Source organism: Scyliorhinus torazame, chromosome 4 (genome assembly GCF_047496885.1).
Source record: "Scyliorhinus torazame isolate Kashiwa2021f chromosome 4, sScyTor2.1, whole genome shotgun sequence".
Lineage (NCBI taxonomy): Eukaryota > Metazoa > Chordata > Chondrichthyes > Carcharhiniformes > Scyliorhinidae > Scyliorhinus > Scyliorhinus torazame.
This window is the reverse complement of record NC_092710.1, coordinates 279,363,084-279,384,415: the sequence shown is the minus strand read 5'-3', so window position 1 is coordinate 279,384,415 and position 21,332 is coordinate 279,363,084. Positions and strand designations below refer to the sequence as shown.

At 45.8% G+C, this 21,332-nt stretch overlaps 1 protein-coding gene across 1 annotated transcript in view; it reads right to left on the bottom strand.

The window, feature by feature from the left end:
- The window catches only part of cep162 (centrosomal protein 162), a 211,735-nt gene that overhangs the window by 138,894 nt on the left and 51,509 nt on the right, over positions 1 to 21,332 (bottom strand). Inside the window, exons 12-15 of the mRNA XM_072499835.1 lie at positions 14,105 to 14,177; positions 12,976 to 13,267; positions 3,444 to 3,666; positions 99 to 268 (exon numbers count right to left, since the gene is read on the bottom strand). Of these exons, the coding sequence (XP_072355936.1) occupies positions 99 to 268; positions 3,444 to 3,666; positions 12,976 to 13,267; positions 14,105 to 14,177 (758 nt within the window). The remainder of the gene's footprint in view (positions 1 to 98; positions 269 to 3,443; positions 3,667 to 12,975; positions 13,268 to 14,104; positions 14,178 to 21,332) is intronic.

The window sequence follows — 21,332 nt, the reverse complement described above, 5'->3', positions numbered from 1 at the left end:
CAGGCTTTTATTTAACCCATGAATGCTATTTGGAGTCATCTGTTGTCCATGTTCAAGTAGAAATAATACTGATTACATACAATTGCTTTAAATTTTACCTGATCCTGCACGTGACCACCAAATAACAGTGCATGGTCTGGTTTACTATTGACCTGGTGCTGATGGTGTGAAGTAAATGACTGACTGGAGGTAAATAACTGACTTCCCAGGCCATTTTCAGCAGGTTTGTGCTTTGTGGATCTGATTGTCCGGGTTGCCAGTAATTGCCCTGTTTGATCAAGGGTGAAAGGTAAAGTTGAAAAGGTGCACTATAATCAAGTTATCCATTTTAGCAAATTTTATCCTTTATTCTGCCATTAACACTTATTGGGTTTCTTCACTTCAACCATTACCGCGCCGTTTGCTTTTTGTTCCAAGACATCTTTGACATTTAATCTCTCCCACCATCCCTGACCTTGCCTTTTGTTCCACCTGACCCTCCACCCCTCATTTTCAACAGCATAAACCCATCACATTTCTACCTCTTTTCAGTGCTGCAGAAGAGTCACACTGAACTTCGAAAAGTTAATTGTAACTCTCTCCATAGGCCTGTGGAGCTTTTCCAGCACTTTCTGTTTTTACTTGAGCATAATAATGCATAGCTTAAACTTTAAGTTAGTGCTTCGAATGGAGGAAAAAAAATTGGCTGGCAAATTATTATAGAGACTACTATAATGAGATTAAAGATAAAAATGAATAACACTAAAACAAGTGGTCTGGCAGCATCAACAGAGAGAGAAAAACAGTCCAATATGACTCTTCTTCAGAACAAGTTTTCAAATAAGTTATTTTCTCGCTCCACAGATGCTGCCAGATCTGATGAGTTTTTCCAACACTTTTTGTTTTCATTTTAGATTTCCAGTATCTGCAATATTTTATTTTTGACAAATCAAAGGTGCTAATAAAAAAACATCTTCTGCAGCACATTCTAAGACTACTTGTAACGAACACTGCAGCAGAGGCAACGTTAATGTTGCAAAATAATGTGTGATTACGGAGTTTACAATAACCAGGTTAAAGACAGTCATTTGTTCTCAACATTAAAACCCAACTTAGGATTCCACAAGAAGAATAGCTCAGACCACTTTGGTTGGTTTATTTAGAAAAGGGCATAATGCTGATAACTCTTGATTTAAAAATACTACTCCTCAAAGAATTTTGCCTTGGTTAAATATTTAAGAATAAAACTCAACTTGGTCACTGATCAATACTGAATCAAAGTCCTGAAACTTCCCCAACAACAATGTGCCTTTATTATACAGACCGCAGAGGTTCAACCTTCTTCTCAAGGACAACTAGGGATGGACAATAAACATAGAGCTTGCTAGTGATGCCCATTAGCTAGTGGATTCATTGGTTATAATATTCCAAAATTCCCTAGATGGGGGAAAAGATTCCAGTGGACTGTAATGCTCTTAATCAAAAAGAGAGGTAAGCAAAAGTAGGAAACTAGAGATCAGTTAGTTTAACATCTGAGATTGGGAAATTGTTAGAATCTATTAAGAAAGTAATAACAGGCCACTCATAGTCCCGTTTTCAACACTGAGGAGCTCCGCTCACTTGAACTCCCCAGTGTAGCGAGAGATCGGGCCGTCATTTTGAAATGGCATCCTGAGGCCCTCGAAGCTATCCCCAAACCCCACCACGCCCAGCCTGAACTCACTATGGAAGGGTCCCCGGATGCCCCGACGCTCCCCCCAAGCACCCACACAGGTCACCCCCGGCCCAAGTGCGCTCGCAAAAGACTCTGCAGTGCCCATGCCAGCTGATGGCAAGATCAGGTGGCACTGCCAGAGTGCCCTGGCAGCACTAGCAGTGCCAGAGCAACATGTGTGCCCAGAGGACACGCAGCTGGGGCCTCTGATCCCTGGGAGACGCGAGGAGTGCCGTTCCATATGGTTCCCCATTTATGGGGGCCAGTGCTGACTGGCACTCGTCCAAGGTCTCTGAGGCAAAGGGGATGAATCCCAAAGCCTCAGGTACGTCGGGAATCTGCACATTAGAGTGAGACTAGCTATCTCGCTCTAATTATCAGATTTGCCAAAAGGTGATCCACCCATAATGCGCGGGGTTTACATCAGAACATCATGCGATATCGTGTTGGATCTCTTGAGGCGTTGAGAGTCGGGTAGGTCCCAGGAGCAGGGTCTCACAGCTTTTATCAGCCATGCTGCGCCAGTGAGCTGCTTTTCAAATGCAGCGTGGCTATTGGATTGTGCCCGTAGTAAAGCATTAATAAGGTGCCACATAAAAGGTTAAAATACAACGCAAAATTACATGGGGTAGTGGTATTTATTAGCTTGGATAGAAGACCGGATAACCGGAAGGCAGAGAGTTAGGATAAATGGGTCTTTATTCTGATTGGTTAGATGCCACAGGGTTCAGTCCTTGAGCCCCAACTATTTACAATATTTGTTAATGACTTGGATGTAGGGATAGATGGTACGATAGCCAAATTTGCAAGTGACACTAAAATAGATGCAATAGCAAGTTGCAATGTGGAAATAAGAAATTTAAAAATGGATATAGATAAGTTAGGTGAATGGGTAAAAGTTTAGCAGATGGAGTTTAATGTGGACAAGTGTGAGGTTATCCATTTTGGTCGGAAAAATGGAAAGAAACTTCAGAGTGCATCAGTGCAGAGAGATCTGGGTGTCCTCGTGTATGAAAATCTAGTGCGTAGGTAATAAGGAAAACAAATGGAATTTTAGCCTTTATAGCTAAAGGAATAAAGGATAAAAGTACGGAAGTGTTGCTGCAACTATACAACGCATTGCTAAGACCAAACCCAGAGTATTGTGTACAGTTTTACTCCTCTTATTTGAGGAAGGATGCAGTTGCATTGGAGGCAGTTTAGAGGAGGTTCACTAGATTGATTCCAGAGATGAGGGGTTTGTTTTATGAAGAGAGATTGAGCCTATATTGAGTATCGGCCTATACTCTCTCAAGTTTAGATGACTGAGAGGAGATCTCAGTCTGAGAGGTATACAAGATGATAAAAGTATTGACAAATTAGACATGGAGCAGATGCTTCCTCTTGTGTGGTAATCGAGAACGAGAGGTCATAGTTTTAGAATAAAGAGTAGCAGATATAAAACAGAGATGAAGAGAAATGGCTTCCCTCAAAGGGTCGTGAATCTGTGGCATTCACTATCTCAAAAAGTGCGGTGGATGCTGGACAGTGAGTAAATTTGAAGAGATAGGCAGATTTTTAATTAGTAATGGGTTGAAGGATTATGGAGAACGGGCAGGAAAACGTCGTTGAGACCGAAAGAGATCAGACAAATTCGTATTGAATGGTAGAGCAGGCTCGAGGGGCTGAAATGCCTACTCCTACTCCGAGTTCTTATCTCTCCAACAATTAATTTCGAAAAAAATTATAGACCACAGGAAAAATACCTTACCTTTCAATTTGCCTTTTGTACACTCAGATGGAGACCTGGCTTTAACACCTTTAATTGGCGTAGTTTGTTTTGGTCGACTCAAACGAGTTTGTCTTTCACCAGCACCAAGGGATTCTTTCCTCAATGGGCTGACTTTGCCATATCCTGAACTGTGGAAAGATGCACAGCTTCCAGCAAAGGGCTTCTTGTTTTTAAGTTTTGTGCTCTTGGTTTCAGCTGAAATCTGCATATTGATAACAAAACGTAGGATGATATTATCCCAAGAATGGAGAAAATGCAAAAATGCCCACAAGAGGAAATAAAGCATCACTAAAACGTATTCAACCAGTCAACTGACATCTACAAACTAATCTATCGACCAGAAAATCTGGCAGGAATTAACACTAAATAAATATTTAGATGAAAATCTCAAATATTCTTATAAAGTTGTTCTGCATCGGAGTGAGTTTTGGGGATTGTGCTGCTTTCTTTGTATCATAAAAAAAGGCTCATTTTAATCTGCAGTAATACATGGGTTTGGAAATATGCATAGGGGGATTAAAACTTGAGAAATTGAGTGTGTTGGGAAGCCGGCTCCAAAGTGTTAGCTTCCACATTTAACTGCAGTGTTTCAGGTTGCGTGCAAACAATTCTCCTGCGCGAGGGGGGTGGGTTGTCAATTTCAATATGTTAATCTCTGAATTTCAACGATACTAACTTGCAGTTGAATTTAGCTCTGGATTGATAAATTTCCTAAACTTCCGACAACTCGCCAATCAAAGCAAGGTAAAGAAAATTGGAAATTTGAGGAGGCTGAAAATATAACAAAGAAATATGTCAGTAAGTACTGAAACTTCACAGCTGAGTTCTTGTGCTCGCGATTGTACGAGAGGTCAATTTAGCTACTTTGGACATAACTTTGGCAGCTTTTGAGGTTGGTACACTTGGGCGCGATTCTCCCAAAAGGGAACAGAGTAACCGAGCGAGCGTGTTTAGCCATGTGTTTCCCAGTGCTCGCAGTATTGAAAAACACATGGCTATTCAATGCGACTCGTGTTATATAAGGGGCCTGAACGGGGAACATGTGACTGAGGCCACACACAGCCACATTTTGTATGGTGGGGAGCTCCGCTTGCCGGAACACCCCAGTATAGCACGAGATCGGGACCAATCTCATGGCCTCCGGAAACGACCCACAACACCCCCCCAAGCCCGAATGCACTTTGGGAGGGTCCCTGACACCCCGCAAATTCCCCCTTCCCCCCCCCAGCACCCATGCCAGGAATCCCCAGCCTGTTCAAGTGGGTGCAAAAAAAATGCCAGTTTGGCACTTTGGCAGTGCCAACCTGGAATTGCCCCTACCAGTGGGTAGTGTCACCTGGACACCTTGGCAGTGCCAGGCTGGCATCCAGGTGGCACTGCCAGGGTGCCCAGCTGGAACCAGCGATGCCAGGGCGCCACCCTGCCCAAAAGCACACTGCTGGGGGCCTCCGATCCCTTGGGAGACCCCCATGAGTACAGTTCCATCTGGTCCCAGTTTGTGGGGACCACTACTGAATGACATTCGCCCAAGGGCTCAGGTACCTCGGGAACCTGCACATTAAGAAGCCTTGCTCTAATATGCAGATTTGCCAAAAGCTGTTGTGGGCAGGATTCACATTGCAACAGCTCGCGAGGATCTCCGGAGCAGGGTCTCCCAGCTTTCAATGGCCATGCTGCGCCGTGGCAAGTTGGTTTTCTGGCGCATTGTGGCCGTTGGATCGCACCCATGGCTTCCATTTTGAAGCTTTGATCCATGGTGTCACTTCTGCTGTGTTACTTCGGACATCAGCTGAGCAGCAGCAGTAACACCAGGAGTAGCAATAGTCTGCTCTGCACAGACCTGCCATTCCACAGGCGAGCGATCATCAGCATAGGCGAGTAGCCTCAGAAGGCCATGGCTGCTACACAGGATGCACAGATAATAAGCTTTGTCGATATATAACAACACCAGTATCTCAGGTTTTGCAGCAGGTGGTGGCAGACATTTGGAACCTGATAAAACAAGACCTGCTACCAAGAAGACCTTGTGGTTCTGCAAGTCACCATTGTGTTCAACCGTTTTGGCGCTGAATCCTCTGAAATGGCCTAGCAATTCAGGATGGGCAGTAAATGCTCCATGAATGAATGAGAGAAAATCCAAACATGTTCAGTCTCCACTGATATCCAGCATAACCTCCTCTGCAACTGTCAATAGAAAGATGGCTGGAGTGTCACCTTTATTCTTTCCCTCTCTTATATTCTGTGCTCTCTCCTAATTAAGGGGAGGAACAGATACATGAGTGAGAGCAACGGCATCTATATAAAAGATGAATGGTGAGCATTTTGTGAGGGTGACTATCACTGAAGCATAAAGATGAGGGCGAGTGGACAGATGGGGATGTTAGGAAGTACAGAGAGAGAGAGGAGACCAGGAATAAAGTTGTTGTGAGGGGTCATTTCTTTTTATTCATTAATGGGATTATGGGCTTTTCTACCTAACCAGAAGTTATTGCTCATCCCGAAAGGGTTACAAGGTAGCCAGGAAGGAATTCGAAAATGGACCTAGGAGAGCTAGAAGGGGGCATGAGAAAGCTCTGGCGGGAAGGATTAGGGAAAACCCCAAGACGTTCTACACTTATGTGAGAAATAAGAGGATCGCCAGAGTGAGAGTAGGGCCTATGAGGGATGGTGGTGGGAGATCGTGTCTAGAGCCTGAGGAGGTAGGGGAGGCCTGTAGCCACTTAAATTGGCCAACACCCGATTCAAAATGGCGAACGGCAAAGGCTGATGGAAAAGTCAGCCAACAAGACAAAAACCAGCAGCTGCAGGTTTGCTGTGTATTTACCTCTGCAAAAACCAGACAACATTGATACCAGCGACCATCAGCATAACAAAGTAGCAGCCATCTGCAAACTGATGAGCAATCCCCAGGAACAATAAGTAACATTTTTGACAAACAAAGCAAAGCCAGACTCCTCGGCGCCAGCAGGAGCCAACACAAAGGAGGTGAACGAGCACCTCAAGACCGCCCGTCGGTCAGGGAACCGCTCCAGTATTGGAGAAAATCGAACCAAGCGATTGAGACAAAGTCCAATCACTTGGGACCAGGTACAGGGTCCGCCCCGAAAGATGGGAAGCCCCTGGGGACTATAAGAGTTGAGCCCCAAGTTCAAATCGCTCTTTTCACCTCTCTTCACCGCTCTCTTCTTCCTGCCCGGGTCACCCAGCAAAAGGAACCAACACTGACCGTGACCGGTGCAGTGACTCCAGTGATCATCGAGATCGTAAGTCTTAATTCAACGCTCGCTACGAGATAGGTGCTCCGAGCTACCAATCCGTACCAACTTCGAATCCCGCAGACTCAGAACCCGAACGAAAGGCCATTTGTTCCCCTGACCTGGTGGGCCAGTCCAAAGTTAAGTATAGGCCTGTTAGTTGTAGAAGTAGCTTAGACGTAGAATTTGTGCATGAGTAACGATTACTGTGTACAATAAATGTGCTTTGATTTAAATCTTACTAATCGGTTTATTGGATTATTGATCATTACTTGGACTTGAACCTCGTGACGGTATCATAAAGATACCTGGCGACTCGAGAGCAAAGGTAATAAAACAGAGCAATTGAACCAAGGAGAAAATCAGCTACAGGCCCTAAATGAATATTTTGCTTCAGTATTCACTAGAGAGAGGGACCTTGTTTCTCATGAGAACAGCGTGAACCAGGTTAATCGACTCGGACAGGTTGATATTAAGGAGGATGTGCTGGAAATTTTGAAAAGCATCAGGATAGATAAGTCCCCTGGTCCAGACGGGATATTCCCAAGGTTACTACGGGAAGCGAGGGAGGAAATTGCTGCCCCGTTGGTGATGATCTTTGTGTCCTCACTCTTCACGGGAGTAGTACCGGATGATTCGAGGGAAGCGAATGTTGTTCCCCTGTTCAAGAAAGGGAATAGGGAAATCCCTGGGAATTACAGACCAGTCAGTCTTACGTCTGTGGTGGTTTCTGAGAGATAGAACATAGAAAATACAGCACAGAACAGGCCCTTCAGCCCACGATGTTGTGCCGAACCTTTGTCCTAGATTTATCATAGATTATCATTGAATTTACAGTGCAGAAGGAGGCCATTCGGCCCTTTAAGTCTGCCCCGGCTCTTGGAAAGAACACCCTACCCAAACTCAACACCTCCACCCAACACCAAGGGCAATTTGGACATTAAGGGCAATTTATCATTGGCCAATTCACCTAACCCGCACATCTTTGGACTGTGGGAGGAAACCGGAGCACCCGGAGGAAACCCACGCAGACACGGGGAGGACGTGCAGACTCTGCACAGACAGTGACCCAAGCCGGAATCGAACCTGGGACCCTGGAGCTGTGAAGCAATTGTGCTATCCACAATGCTACCGTGCTGCCCTTGAGAACAAATAAATCTACACTATATCATTTTACCGTAATCCATGTACCTATCCAATAGCTGCTTGAAGGTCCCTAATGTTTCCGACTCAACTACTTCCACAGGCAGTGCATTCCATGCCCCCACTACTCTCTGGGTAAAGAACCTACCTCTGATATCCCTCCTATATCTTCCACCTTTCACCTTAAATTTATGTCCCCTTGTAATGGTGAGTTCCACCCGGGGAAAAAGTCTCTGACTGTCTACTCTATCTATTCCCCTGATCATCTTATAAACCTCTATCAAGTCGCCCCTCATCCTTCTCCGTTCTAATGAGAAAAGGCCTAGCACCCTCAACCATTCCTCGTAAGACCTACTCTCCATTCCAGGCAACATCCTGGTAAATCTTCTTTGCACCTTTTCTAAAGCTTCCACATCCTTCCTAAAATGAGGCGACCAAAACTGTACACAGTACTCCAAATGTGGCCTTACCAAAGTTTTGTACAGCTGCATCATCACCTCACGGCTCTTAAATTCAATCCCTCTGTTAATGAACGCGAGCACACCACAGGCCTTCTTCACAGCTCTATCCACTTGACTGGCAACTTTCAAAGATATATGAACATAGACCCCAAGATCTCTCTGCTCCTCCACATTGCCAAGAACTCTACCGTTAACCCTGTATTCCGCATTCATATTTGTCCTTCCAAAATGGACAACCTCACACTTTTCAGGGTTAAACTCCATCTGCCACTTCTCAGCCCAGCTCTGCATCCTATCTATGTCTCTTTGCAGCCGACAACAGCCCTCCTTACTATCCACAACTCCACCAATCTTCGTATCGTCTGCAAATTTACTGATAGCATTTATGATTTTTAGAGAAACATAGTTTGATTAAAGATAATCAGCATGGCTTTGTGCGGGTCATGCCTCACAAGCCTCATTTAATTCTTTGAGGATGTGACGAGACACATTGATGAAGGTCGGGCAGTGGATGTGGTGTATATGGATTTTAGTAAGTCATTTGATAAGGTTCCCCATGGTAGGCACAGTCAGAAAGTCAGGGGCATGGGATACAGGGAAATTTGGCTGTCTGGATACAGATTTGGCTGGCCGAAAGACAGCGAGTGGTAGTGGATGGAAAGTATTCCACCTGGCGGTCGGTGACCAGTGGTGTCCCACAGGGATCTGTTCTGGGACCTCTGTTCTTTGTGGTTTTTATAAATGACTTTGATCAGGAAGTGGAAGGGTGGGTTAGTAAGTTTACCGATGACACGAAGGTTGGTGGAGTTGTAGATAGTGTTGAGGGCCGTTGCAGGTTTCAACAGGACATTGGCAGGATGCAGAACTGGGCTGAGAAGTGGCAGATGGAGTTCAACCTAGATAAATGTGAAGTGATTCATTTTGGAAGGTCAACTTTGAATGCTGAATACAGGGTTAAAGGCAGGATTCTTGGAAGTGTGGAGGAACAGAGGGATCTTGGGGTCCACGTACATAGATCCCTCAAAGGTGCCACCCAGGTTGATAGGGTTGTTAAGAAGGCGTATGGTGGACTTCCGGTGGCGGCTATGAAGGAGTAAGTCACACATTTGGTGGCTCCCGCTCTGGTTGGACGTTTGGCCCTTTCCCCCCGATTTTCTAACGGATTTGATTTGTAGAACGGATATCATTGGCAATTCTCTACTGAATTCCCACTTCGGTGCATGGAGAAAAGGACTAGAAGTGTTCGTAAGGGCAGAAACAAAAAGATAGAGAAGACTTGGGCTGTAGTTGCAACAGGAGACAGCATGGTGGAGGGTGGTACCTCTGGCTTGTCGACCCAGCAGTCTATGGAGCAGCTGATACAAGTCATTCAGGAAGGCTTTGCTACGCAGAAACGGAACTGCTTGAACCCGATAAAAGAGTCAATTGAGCGGTTTAAGCATAGACTGGACGCCCAGGATCGGGCGATCCAGAAGGTGGAGAAGGCGCTGGCTGAGCAGGAGGAGCATCAGACTGCGGTGGAGCTGGAGGTGAGGATGCTGAGGGACCAGCAGAAGAAGCTTCTGGAGAAGGTGGAGGACCTAGAGAATAGGTCCCGCCGGCAGAACCTAAGAATTGTCGGGCTCCCGGAGGGGTCCGAAGGAACGGACGCTGGGGCATACATCGCAGACATGTTTGAGAAGCTGCTAGGGGAGGGGGCATTCGCCCGGCCCTTGGAGGTGGATAGGGCTCAGAGCACTCGCGAGGAAGCCGCGAATGGGAGACCCCCCCGCCCCCGAGGGCAATGGTGGTGAGATTCCACAGGTTCTCGGATAAGGAGCGTATTCTACAGTGGGCCAAGCAGACACGGAGCTGTGAGTGGGACAACAGCATCCTGCGGGTTTACCAAGATCTGAGTGTGGAGGTGGCCAGGAGGAGAGCAGGCTTCAACCAGATCAGGACGATCCTTTCCAAGAAAAAGGTGAGGTTTGGACTGTTATACCCAGACCGTCTCTGGGTCACGCATGAGGATCAGCACTTCGACTTTGAGTCGCCTGAGGACGTGTTGGACTTTGCGAAAAAGGGCTGGTGGTGGACTGAGAACTTTTGAGCTTGGCTGCAACGTTCATGTTTTTGTTTTTTCTTTTTGTTTCTCAGTTTTTGTAAAATGTTTCTCGTTTTGCGTTTTTATGGAAGATGTTTGTGATGCCGTTTGCATTGATTTGGAACCAGCAGTAGAGCTGAGTGAGTTAAGGTTTTCATTTGCACTGTTGGGGGATGGAGGTGTGCTTATTTTGATCTTGGTGTTTTTCTGTTGGGCAATTGTGTGGGGATTGTTTGATGTTGGAGTTTGTTTGTATGAGCAGGGGGAGGGTGGGGATGGAACAATAGGTGGGAGACTATCTGGCGCCAGGGATGGGTAGCCACCAGGCTAGCTGGGCGAGCTAGCTCTCGGAAGCGCAGGGGGGGGTGCGCCTATGTTTGGTTTAGGAAAGGGGTTGGGTTACAGGGTGCTGTTGCTCGGCAGGAGAGGGGGGTGAATGTTCTGCTGACGAGGGAGGGACTTGGGCTGAGGGACAGAGAGGAGGTCGTGGGCGGGGGCTGCCTGGGGATGGACCGATGGAGGCGCGGAACACGGGCTGGAGGCGGGCCTAAAAAAGGGGATGGCTGATCGGCGGAGCGGGGAGGGGGGGGCGGCAATGAGCCCCCCAACTAGGCTGATCACCTGGAATGTTCGATGGTCAAATGGGCCGGTCAAAAGGGCACGTGTGTTCATGCATCTTAGGGGATTGAAGGCGGACGTGGTAATGTTACAGGAGACACACCTTAAGGTAACGGGCCAGGTTAGGCTGAGGAAAGACTGGGTCAGCCAGGTGTTTCACTCGGTACTAGATTCAAAGACTAGAGGGGTCGCGATCCTGATCAATAAGCGGGTGGTGTTTGAGCCGGGAAGAATAGTCTCGGACGTGGGAGGTCGGTAGATTATGGTCAGTGGGAAGCTAGAGGGGGGTGCAGGTGGTATTAGTTAATGTATATGCGCCAAACTGGGACGATGTGGAGTTTATTAGCAGGATGCTGGGAAAGATACTGGACCTGGACTCGCACAGGTTGGTCATGGGAGGGGATTTCAACACAGTTATGGACCCTGGCTTGGACCGGTCAAGCTCGAAAACGGGCATGGTGCCAGCAATAGCAAAGGAACTAAGAAGGTTCATGGAGCTGATGAGGGGGGGGGGTGGATCCATGGAGATTTGGGCAGTCAAGGGGGAAGGAGTACTCCTTCTACTCACACGTGCATAAAGTGTACTCCCGATTGATTTCTTTATTTTGAACAGGGTCTTTCTGGCTGGGGTAGTGGACACGGCTGATCATCAAGTTCAATACCCTGATCCCGCCTTCCCACTAATTTGAAATTTGTAAAATATTATTAAAGACTATTCAAAGTAAGATTTGCACACTCAATGACAACTCTTACTGAGGGTTTGCTGAATAGTTAGAGCAGCCGGCTATGCAGCTCTTTGGGCCTACTCTACATAATTAGATAACATTGAGCTGCATCCCTCCATTTCCGCCCTGAAGTCCTTAATCCCCTTGATAACCTTACCAGCAAAAATCTCTCAACCATAAAGCTCCAATTGTTCTAGTATCTGCAGGTATTCATGAGAAAGAGTTCACATTTATATCCATCTATTGTTAGAATATTCCTTTTAAATAATTCAAGTTCATTACTCGCTAAACCTGACATTTCAAACACGGTACACATCACTCGAGGCAGTATTTTATATAGTACAGCTGCCTGCATTGAACTGATTGCTGTCAAGCATTTGCCCTTCTCACTCTACTGCCTGCGGACAAATTATGTCTGGAATCAAAATGATCGCAAAAGACATATATTGGTCAGGATTTTCCGACCTTGTCGTGGTAGGCCCCACCACGGAAGATTCGGCAGCCCATTCAGCATTGACGAAAAATCCATTGTCTCAGAGGTTTTGTAAACTTTAACATTAAAAATAATTCAGCGCATAATTATAAATACAGAGACTTCTTCTGTAGTCTTCTGGTTAATTTCTCATTATTGCAATTTTTAGAGAGTCATTAGACAACTGAAAGATGCACAAGAGGTTAAGAATTACAACTAATGGTCCCACAAGTCCCGAAAGATGCTTGTTAGGTGAATTGGACATTCTGAATTCTCCCTCAGTGTATCTGAACAGGCGCCAGAGTGTGGCGACTGGGGTTTTTTCACAGTAACTTCATTGCAGTGTTAATGTAATTAATTATTACTTGTGACAATAAAAAAATATACTAGATGGTAAATATCTGTGGTATGTATCTCTGATACTGGCATGAAGGTACTGTGCACTTTGTGGTATGTATCTCTGATACTGGCATGAAGGTACATTGTTAGAATACTGAATCGTATCAAATTAAGTTATTGTCTGCCTTTTGAAGAACTTGGCATGAGAATAGAGTATGAGATGGAAAATTAAAAATATGTCTTATTCTGAAACATTGTCATTAGATGTGGTTACCCAAAGGGATACTCAACACTAATAAAAAGAAAATAAATTAATACAAATTACCTCAAAGCACAATATGTTACTGAGATTCATCCAGTTACTAAAATGGATCCAAATAAAATGCCTGCATAGCACATAAATTAATCAGATGTACCTGAGCATCGTGGCAAAGAACAGTTTGTGAAGCAGAAGCTGTGAGGCTGTGTTTTGTTGCAGAATCATATTGAACTTCATTAATTAAGGCTTCCACATGACCATCACAAATTCTACCCAAGTGGTTCTTGTTTTCCTTGAATGATCGTTCAGATAATTCTTTGTATGTGTTTTGTCTTCCAGATAAATGATTGGAGTCAAGCTGTGACTCAGAAGGAACATCATTGTTGAAGTCCTTAGCCATCAGTTTGCTGAATATTTCTGCTGCTTCACGGTCCTGCTGTGCATTTATACTGTAGTAAGGGTGATGAAGAAAATGCCAAAATTTAATTTGTGTAATTTGGAAGCAAATGCCTAATGAAAATTAAGTAACAATACTTGCCATTGATCTGTTACATCAAAAAACAACAGCATGATTGACTACATAGCATCTTTTCATGAAGATATTTTGATTCCATTAAGCCTATTTATGATTTTAAAAATTGACAAGCTGAAATAAAGTGGAAAATGCTGCAAATACATATTAGGTCCATTAATATTTGGAAAAGGCATGTTCCCATTTCAAGTGGGAATCTTTCCCAGCACAGTACTGCTGTAGCACATGCAGTGCTACAAATAAATATATAAATCTCTCCCAATGTGAATGGTACTTCACGATTAGAGCATTGTACTCAAGATCATAAGTGTGGAAATGAACACTGTAGATTTAACAAAAGAGTGGAGAGCGTAAGGAAAAATTTGCCAGGAGAGAGTGTGAAATCAATGATTATTAGAGCTCCTGGATGGACCTTTGGGATTAATTAAATGAAACATAATGTTTTCTTCTAGTACTCCCTTTCCGACATTGTTAAATCGAGTTGGACCATTCAAGTCAATGGTGAAGCTAGCTTATTATCGACAAGCATCCAAATCTTTCAAAACCGGTGAGTCAGAGTCTCTGCAGAAGAATCACACTGCATACCATGAATTATTTTTTACATTAGTCACAGGTTTTTACAGTAGAGTACCTATGATGTAACATTTCAACAGAGCAAGACACTATCTGATATATTGTAGATACCAACTTTTTATATTTAGCACTATCTGACTGACCTTTAATTGAAAAAGAAAAAAAACTTATGACACATTACCTTACTAAATCATATCTCCTTAGAAGAGCTTCCCCTTGAATAGGTTTCATTAGTTCTTCCACAGTGAGTAAATCTGAAAAATGAAGTTTAGATTAATTGAAAATCATTAAGAAATAGGAGAAAACCACAATGTTTAATTGCAGATATAGCACTTGCTTCAACATTCTCGTATCTTGTCTCATTTGCTCCTCCTCTTTTAATATCTAAATCATTTCAGATATCAATTTACTTTGAAGAAAAACTTGCATTTGTATAGCATTTTTAACCTGCTCAGAACATCACAAAATTCCGAACCAATTATTTATTTCTGAAGTACAATCACAGTATACGTCTGAGTAAACAAGACAATTAATTTGCAAGGCTTGCAACAGCAAATAATGTGACAAACCAATTAATCAGCTTTAGGATGTTGTTTGATGAACAGATTTTGCGATAAAACTACGTGAACATCAAGCGTTTTCTGCAAAAGACGCCATAGAATCTTTTACCTCTGCTTGAGGAGGCAACTTCAAAATGTCATTGAAATGACGAGCTACACGGTAGCACGCAGGTTAGCACAGTTGCTTCACAGCTCCAGGGTCCCAGGTTCGATTCCTGGTTTGGGTAACTGCCTGTGTGGAGTCTGCACGGTCTCCCCGTGTCTGCGTGGGTTTCCTCCGGGTGCTCTGGTTTCCTCCCACAGTCCAAAGATGTGCAGGTTAGGTGGGTTGGTCATGCTAAATTGCCATTAGTGTCCAAAAAGGTTGGGTGGGGTTACTGGCTTACCGGGATAGGATGGAGGTGTGGGCTTGGGTGGGGTGCTCTTTCCAAGGGCCAGTGCAGACTCAATGGGCTGAATGGCCTCCTTCTGCACTGTAAATTCTATGATTCTATGATAAAGCAGTACTATCTCAGTAACATTCATGTTCAATTTATGTTGATTTGCATTAATTTTAATGTAAAAATTGCAAAAGTGAAATTTTGTTCTTTTTTGGGGGGAGATCCAGTAAATTTGATAAATTTGCTTTATGGTTCCCAATGGAGATCCTAACAAAGGATCTAATAACCTGTATTGGAGACAGTACAGCAAGGGTTCACTAGATTGGCACCTGGGATGAGAGGGGCGTCCAATGATGAGAGGCTGAGTAAGCTGGGTCGATATTCACTGACATTTAGAAGAATGAGAGGCAATCTCATCAACATTAAAAGATTATGTTCGGGCTTGACAGGGTAGATACTGAGAGGTATTTCCCCCATGGCTGGGAATCAAAAACAAGGGGGCAGAGTTTCAGGATAAAAGACTGATAATATATGACTGACATTTTTCAGTACTGAAAACACTGTGAATCTTTGGAATATAAGTCACGGGACTGTGTATGCACCATTATTGAATATATTCAAGGTAGAGATGCGCCTCTCTGGGAATCAAGCAATATGGGAAGCAAATTGGAAAGTGGCCCTGAAGCCCACGGCCAGCCAGGATCATATTGAATGGTGGGACAGGCTTAATGGGGCACATATTCTTCTCCTACTCCTATCTCAACCATTTGAGTCTAGATACCATTATGGTAAACCTATGGTATACCCCTTTCATGGCCAATATATTGTCCCCAAGGTGCCCAGACTGCTCACAGTTCTCCATCCCTCTCATCCCAAGGCTTTAACAAGCTGTAAATTGATGCAAGGTAAGATTCTTATTCCTATATCTTTCCGGAGTGTACAGAGACAGAGATGACAGTTAGGGCAGTGATATGCTTCTCTTGTCAAGACGTGGGTGAGCAGGGAGCTTTCTAGTGTCTCTGACGACTATGTGTACAGGAAGTGTGACCAGCTACATCTCCTCACAGACCGCATAATTCGGTTGGAGCAGCAGATGGACACATTGCAGAGCATACAGGCGGCAGAGAGTGTGATAGACACTAACGCTTGGGAGGTGGTCACACCACAGGTTCAGACTGGTAGATGGATGACCACCAGGTGAGGGAGGCAGGTAAGGCAGGAGATTCCTGTGGCTATTCCCCTCTCAAACAGGTATACTGTTTTGGATGCTGTTGGGGGAAGATAGCCTCTCAGGGGAAGATACCAGCAGCAGCCAGGCCGGTGGCTCCACAACTGATTCTGCTTTACAGCAGGGTCGGGCTAAGTCCAAGCGAGTGATAGTCGTAGGAGACTCGATAGTCACAGCCACAGACAGGCATTTCTGTGGCTGTAAATGGGACTCTATGATGGTGTGTTGCCTCCCTGGTGCCAGGGTCCTCATGTCTCTAAACAGCTACAGGGCAGCCTGAATCAGGAAGGTAAACAGACAGATGCCATTGTCCACATTGTTACTAATGACATTGGCAGGAAGAGGGAAGAGGTCCTGCAAAGACAATTTAGGGAGTTGGGTCGAAAGCTAAAAAGAAGGACCTCCAGGGTAATAATCTCAGGATTACTCCCCGTGCCACGTGCTAGTGAGGCTTGCAACAGCGAGATAGTACAGTTGAACACGTGGCTAAAGAGATGGTGTAGGAGGGAGGGCTTTAGATATATGGATCACTGGGATGTCTTCTGGGGAAGGTGGAACCTGTAAAAGAAGGATAGTTTACACCTGAACTGGAGGGGCACCAATATATTGGGCAGGAGGTTTTCTCGTGCTGTTTAGGGGGTTTAAACGAGCGTGGCAGGGGGGTGGGAACCATAACAGCAGGCTGGTAAGTGTAGAGACTGGGGAAAAAAGTGAGACTGAGATAAACATAGCGCAGAGTAAGAGCAGGCAGAAGGAAGCTGCAGGCCTCAGTGGGACTGTAAGTCTGGACTGCGTTTGCTTCAATACAAGAAGAATAACAGGTAAAACACATGAACTGAGAGCCTGGATTACTGCATGTAACCATGATGTAAATGCAACTACGGAGACATGGTTACAGGAGGGACATTTTGAGCTTAGCGACCATAATTCCATAAGATTTCGAGTAGTCATGGATTAGGACAAGTGTGGCCCGCTGGTGAGGGTGCTTAATTGGGCAAGGGCAATTACATCCAAATTAGACCGGGCCTGGGGAATGTGGATTGGGAGCTGCTATTTGAGGACAAATCGACATCTGACATGTCGGGGGGCTTTTAAAGGCCAGTTAATTGAAGTGCAGGACAGGCATGTCCCAGCAAAAATGAAAGATAGAAATGGCAGGATTCGGGAACCATGGACGAGAGAAATTGTAAGCTTAGTCAAAAGGAAACTGGTCTGATTAGTAAGTTTGCAGACGACACAAAGGTTGGTGGAATTGCGGATAGCGATGAGGACTGTCTGAGGATACAGCAGGATTTAGATTGTCTGGAGACTTGGGCGGAGAGATGGCAGATGGAGTTTAATCCGGACAAATGTGAGGTAATGCATTTTGGAAGGGCTAATGCAGGTAGGGAATATACAGTGAATGGTAGAACCCTCAAGAGTATTGAAAGTCAAAGAGATCTAGGAGTACAGGTCCACAGGTCATTGAAAGGGGCAACACAGGTGGAGAAGGTAGTCAAGAAGGCATACGGCATGCTTGCCTTCATTGGCCGGGGCATTGAGTATAAGAATTGGCAAGTCATGTTGCAGCTGTATAGAACCTTAGTTAGGCCACACTTGGAGTATAGTGTTCAATTCTGGTCGCCACACTACCAGAAGGATGTGGAGGTTTTAGAGAGGGTGCAGAAGAGATTTACCAGAATGTTGCCTGGTATGGAGGGCATAAGCTATGAGGAGCGATTGAATAAACTCGGTTTGTTCTCACTGGAACGAAGGAGGTTGAGGGGCGACCTGATAGAGGTATACAAAATTATGAGGGGCATAGACAGAGTGGATAGTCAGAGGCTTTTCCCCAGGGTAGAGGGGTCAATTACTAGGGGGCATAGGTTTAAGGTGAGAGGGGTAAGGTTTAGAGTAGATGTACGAGGCAAGTTTTTTACGCAGAGGGTAGTGGGTGCCTGGAACTCACTACCGGAGGAGGTAGTGGAAGCAGGGACGATAGGGACATTTAAGGGGCATCTTGACAAATATATGAATAGGATGGGAATAGAAGGAGACGGACCCAGGAAGTGTAGAAGATTGTAGTTTAGTCGGGCAGTATGGTCGGCACGGGCTTGGAGGGCCGAAGGGCCTGTTCCTGTGCTGTACATTTCTTTGTTCTTTGTTCTTTGAAAAAGGAGGCATACAATAGGTCTCGGCATCTAAAAACTGACAAAGCTCTTGAGAAGTACAGTGAAAATAGGAACAAACTAAAACATGGAATTAGGAGCGCTAAAAGGGCCATGAAATGTCTTGAGCAAATATGGTCAAGGGGAATCCCAATGCTTTTTATGCATATATTAGGAGCAAGAGAGTAGCAAGAGAAAGAGTAGGCCCACTCAAGGTAGTTATACGTGGAACCACAGGAAGTGGGTGAAATGCTTAATGAGTACTTTGTATCGCTATTCACCAGGGAGAAGGACATGGCGGATGTTGAGGTCAGGGATAGGTGTCTGAACACTCTTAAGAACGTCAATATATCAAAGGAGGAAGTGTTGGGTATCCTAAATTGCATTAAGGTAAAAGAATCCCTGGGGCCGGTTGGGATCTATCCCAAGTTACTGCGCAAGGCAAGGGGATAGATAGCTGGGGCCTTCACATCCCTTTTGACCACAGACAAGGTTCCAGAGGACTGGAGAATAGCCAATGTTATTGTCTTGCTTAAGAAAGGAAGCAAATCGCACCAATAGACCTGGGAGAAATCATGGAGAGCATCAGCTCCATGCAGGCAGGGAAGGCACCGGGACCCGATGGGTTCCTGGCGGACTTCTACAAAACATTTGCACCAGTCCTGGCCCCACACCTAAGGGACATGTTCGTGGACTCACTGGCATGGGCACCCTGCCCCCAACGCTAGCGCAGGCCACAATTTCACTGATACCCAAAAAAGATAAAGACCTGACGGAATGCGGATCATACAGACCCATTTCACTGATGAACGTGGATGCGAAAATACTCGCAAAGGTCCTGGCCAAAAGGCTGGAGGGCTGTGTACCAGAGGTGGTCGCAGAGGACCAAACCGGCTTTGTCAAGGGTAGGCAGCTCACAGCGAACATCAGGCGGCTGCTGAACGTAATAATGACCCCCTCAGGGGAGAGGACACCAGAGGTGATCGTCTACCTGGACGCAGAAAAGGCCTTCGACAGAGTCGAATGGAAATACCTCATCGAGGTACTGGAACGGTTTGGGCTAGGAGCGGGGTTCACCGCCTGGGTGAGGCTCTTGTACAACGCTCCCAAAGCGAGCGTCCGAACTAACACCACCAGCTCTAAATACTTCCAGCTGCAGAGAGGAACAAGACAGGGCTGCCCCCTGTCCCCTCTTGTTCGCGCTAGCCATTGTACCCCTGGCGATAGCCCTGCAGGACGCGAAAAGCTGGAAGGAAATCCGGAGAGGAGACAGAGAGCACAGAGTCTCACTCTATGCAGATGACCTCTCCTCCATGTCTCGAAGCCACAGGAGGGACTGAAGACAATACTGCAAATACTGAAAGTGTTTGGAACCTTCTCGGGCTACAAACTTAACCTGGGCAAAAGCAAGGCATTCCAAGTGAACCCAAACGGGGGAGGGAGAGAGCTGGAGGGGCTCCCGTTCAAAACAGCCCAGAACAGATTCCGCTACCTGGGGATCCAGATAGCCAGAGACTGGACACAGATCCACAAGTGGAACATGACCAGCCTGGTGGAGGAAGTAAGAAGAGACCTTCAAAGGTGGGGCTCACTCCCACTCTCCCTGGCAGGGAGAGTGCAGACAATCAAGATGAACGTACTGCCAAGGTTCCTCTTCCTGTTTAGATCCATTCCGATCTTCATCCCCAAAGCCTTTTTCCAAAACGTAGACAGTCTAATCATGGCATTTGTGTGGGGGGGTTAAGAACCCGAGAAGCCCAAAATAGACACTGCAAAGAAGGAAAATCAAAGGGGCTTGGCCTTACCAAACCTACAGTACTACCACTGGGCAGCAACGGCAGAAAGAGTGAGGGGATGGGTACAAGAACCTGACACAGATTGCATTGGATTGGATTTGTTTATTGTCACGTGTACCGAGGTACAGTGAAAAGTATTTTTCTGCAAGCATCTCAACAGATCATTAAGTACATGAAAAGAAAAGGGAATAAAAGAAAATACATAATAGGGCAACACAAAATATACAACGTAACTACAAAAGCACTGGCATCGGATGAAGCATACAGGGTGTAGTGTTAATGAAATCAGGCCATAAGAGGGTCATTTAGGAGTCTGGTGACATTGGGGAAGGAGCTGTTTTTGAGTCTGTTCGTGCGTGTTCTCAGACTTCTGTATCTCCTGCCCGATGGAAGAAGTTGGAAGAGTGAGTAAGCCGGGTGGGAGGGATCTTTGATTATACTGCCCGCTTTCCCCAGGCAGTGGGAGGTGTAGATGGAGTCAATGGATGGGAGGCAGGTTTGTGTGATGGACTGGGCGGTGTTCACGACTCTCTGAAGTTTCTTGTGGTCCTGGGCCGAGCAGTTGCCATACCAGGCTGTGATGCGGCCTGATAGGATACTTTCTATGGTGCATCTGTAAAAGTTGGTAAGAGTCAATGTGGACATGCCGAATTTCCTTAGTTTCCTGAGGAAGTATAGGCGCTGTTGTGCTTTCTTGGTGGTAGCGTCTACGTGGGTGGACCAGGACAGATTTTTGGAGATGTGCACCCCTAGGAATTTGAAACTGCTAACCATCTCCACCTCGGCCCCGTTGATGCTGGTACAAATGGAGGAGGCATCCTGTAAAGGAATGACCCTCCGGGCCTGTCTACAGCAGCACTCCCATCCCCCTCAACAAGATACACAACAAGCCCAGTAGTAGCGGCCACGCTGAGAACATGGACCCAGCTCAGACAACACTTCGGGATAACTAAAATGGCCCCCATGGCCCCCATCTGCGGCAATCACAGATTTCCCCCCAGCCATGCTAGGTACCACCTTCAAAAGATGGAGGCGGGACGGGGGCACATTGACGGTCGGGGACTTCTACGTAGGGCACAGACTGGCGATACTAGACGAACTGACGAGGAAGTGGAGGCTAGCAAAAGGACAGGAAATGAGACACCTCCAAATAACACACTTCCTCCGCAAAGAGACAGTGGGGTACCCTGGGGCCCCAGAAAGCACACTACTAGAGGACCTGATAGGCACAAGCATAGAGAAGGGGGGGCTATGTGGGAAAATATACGGACAGCTACTGGACAGAGCCCGGACTCCAC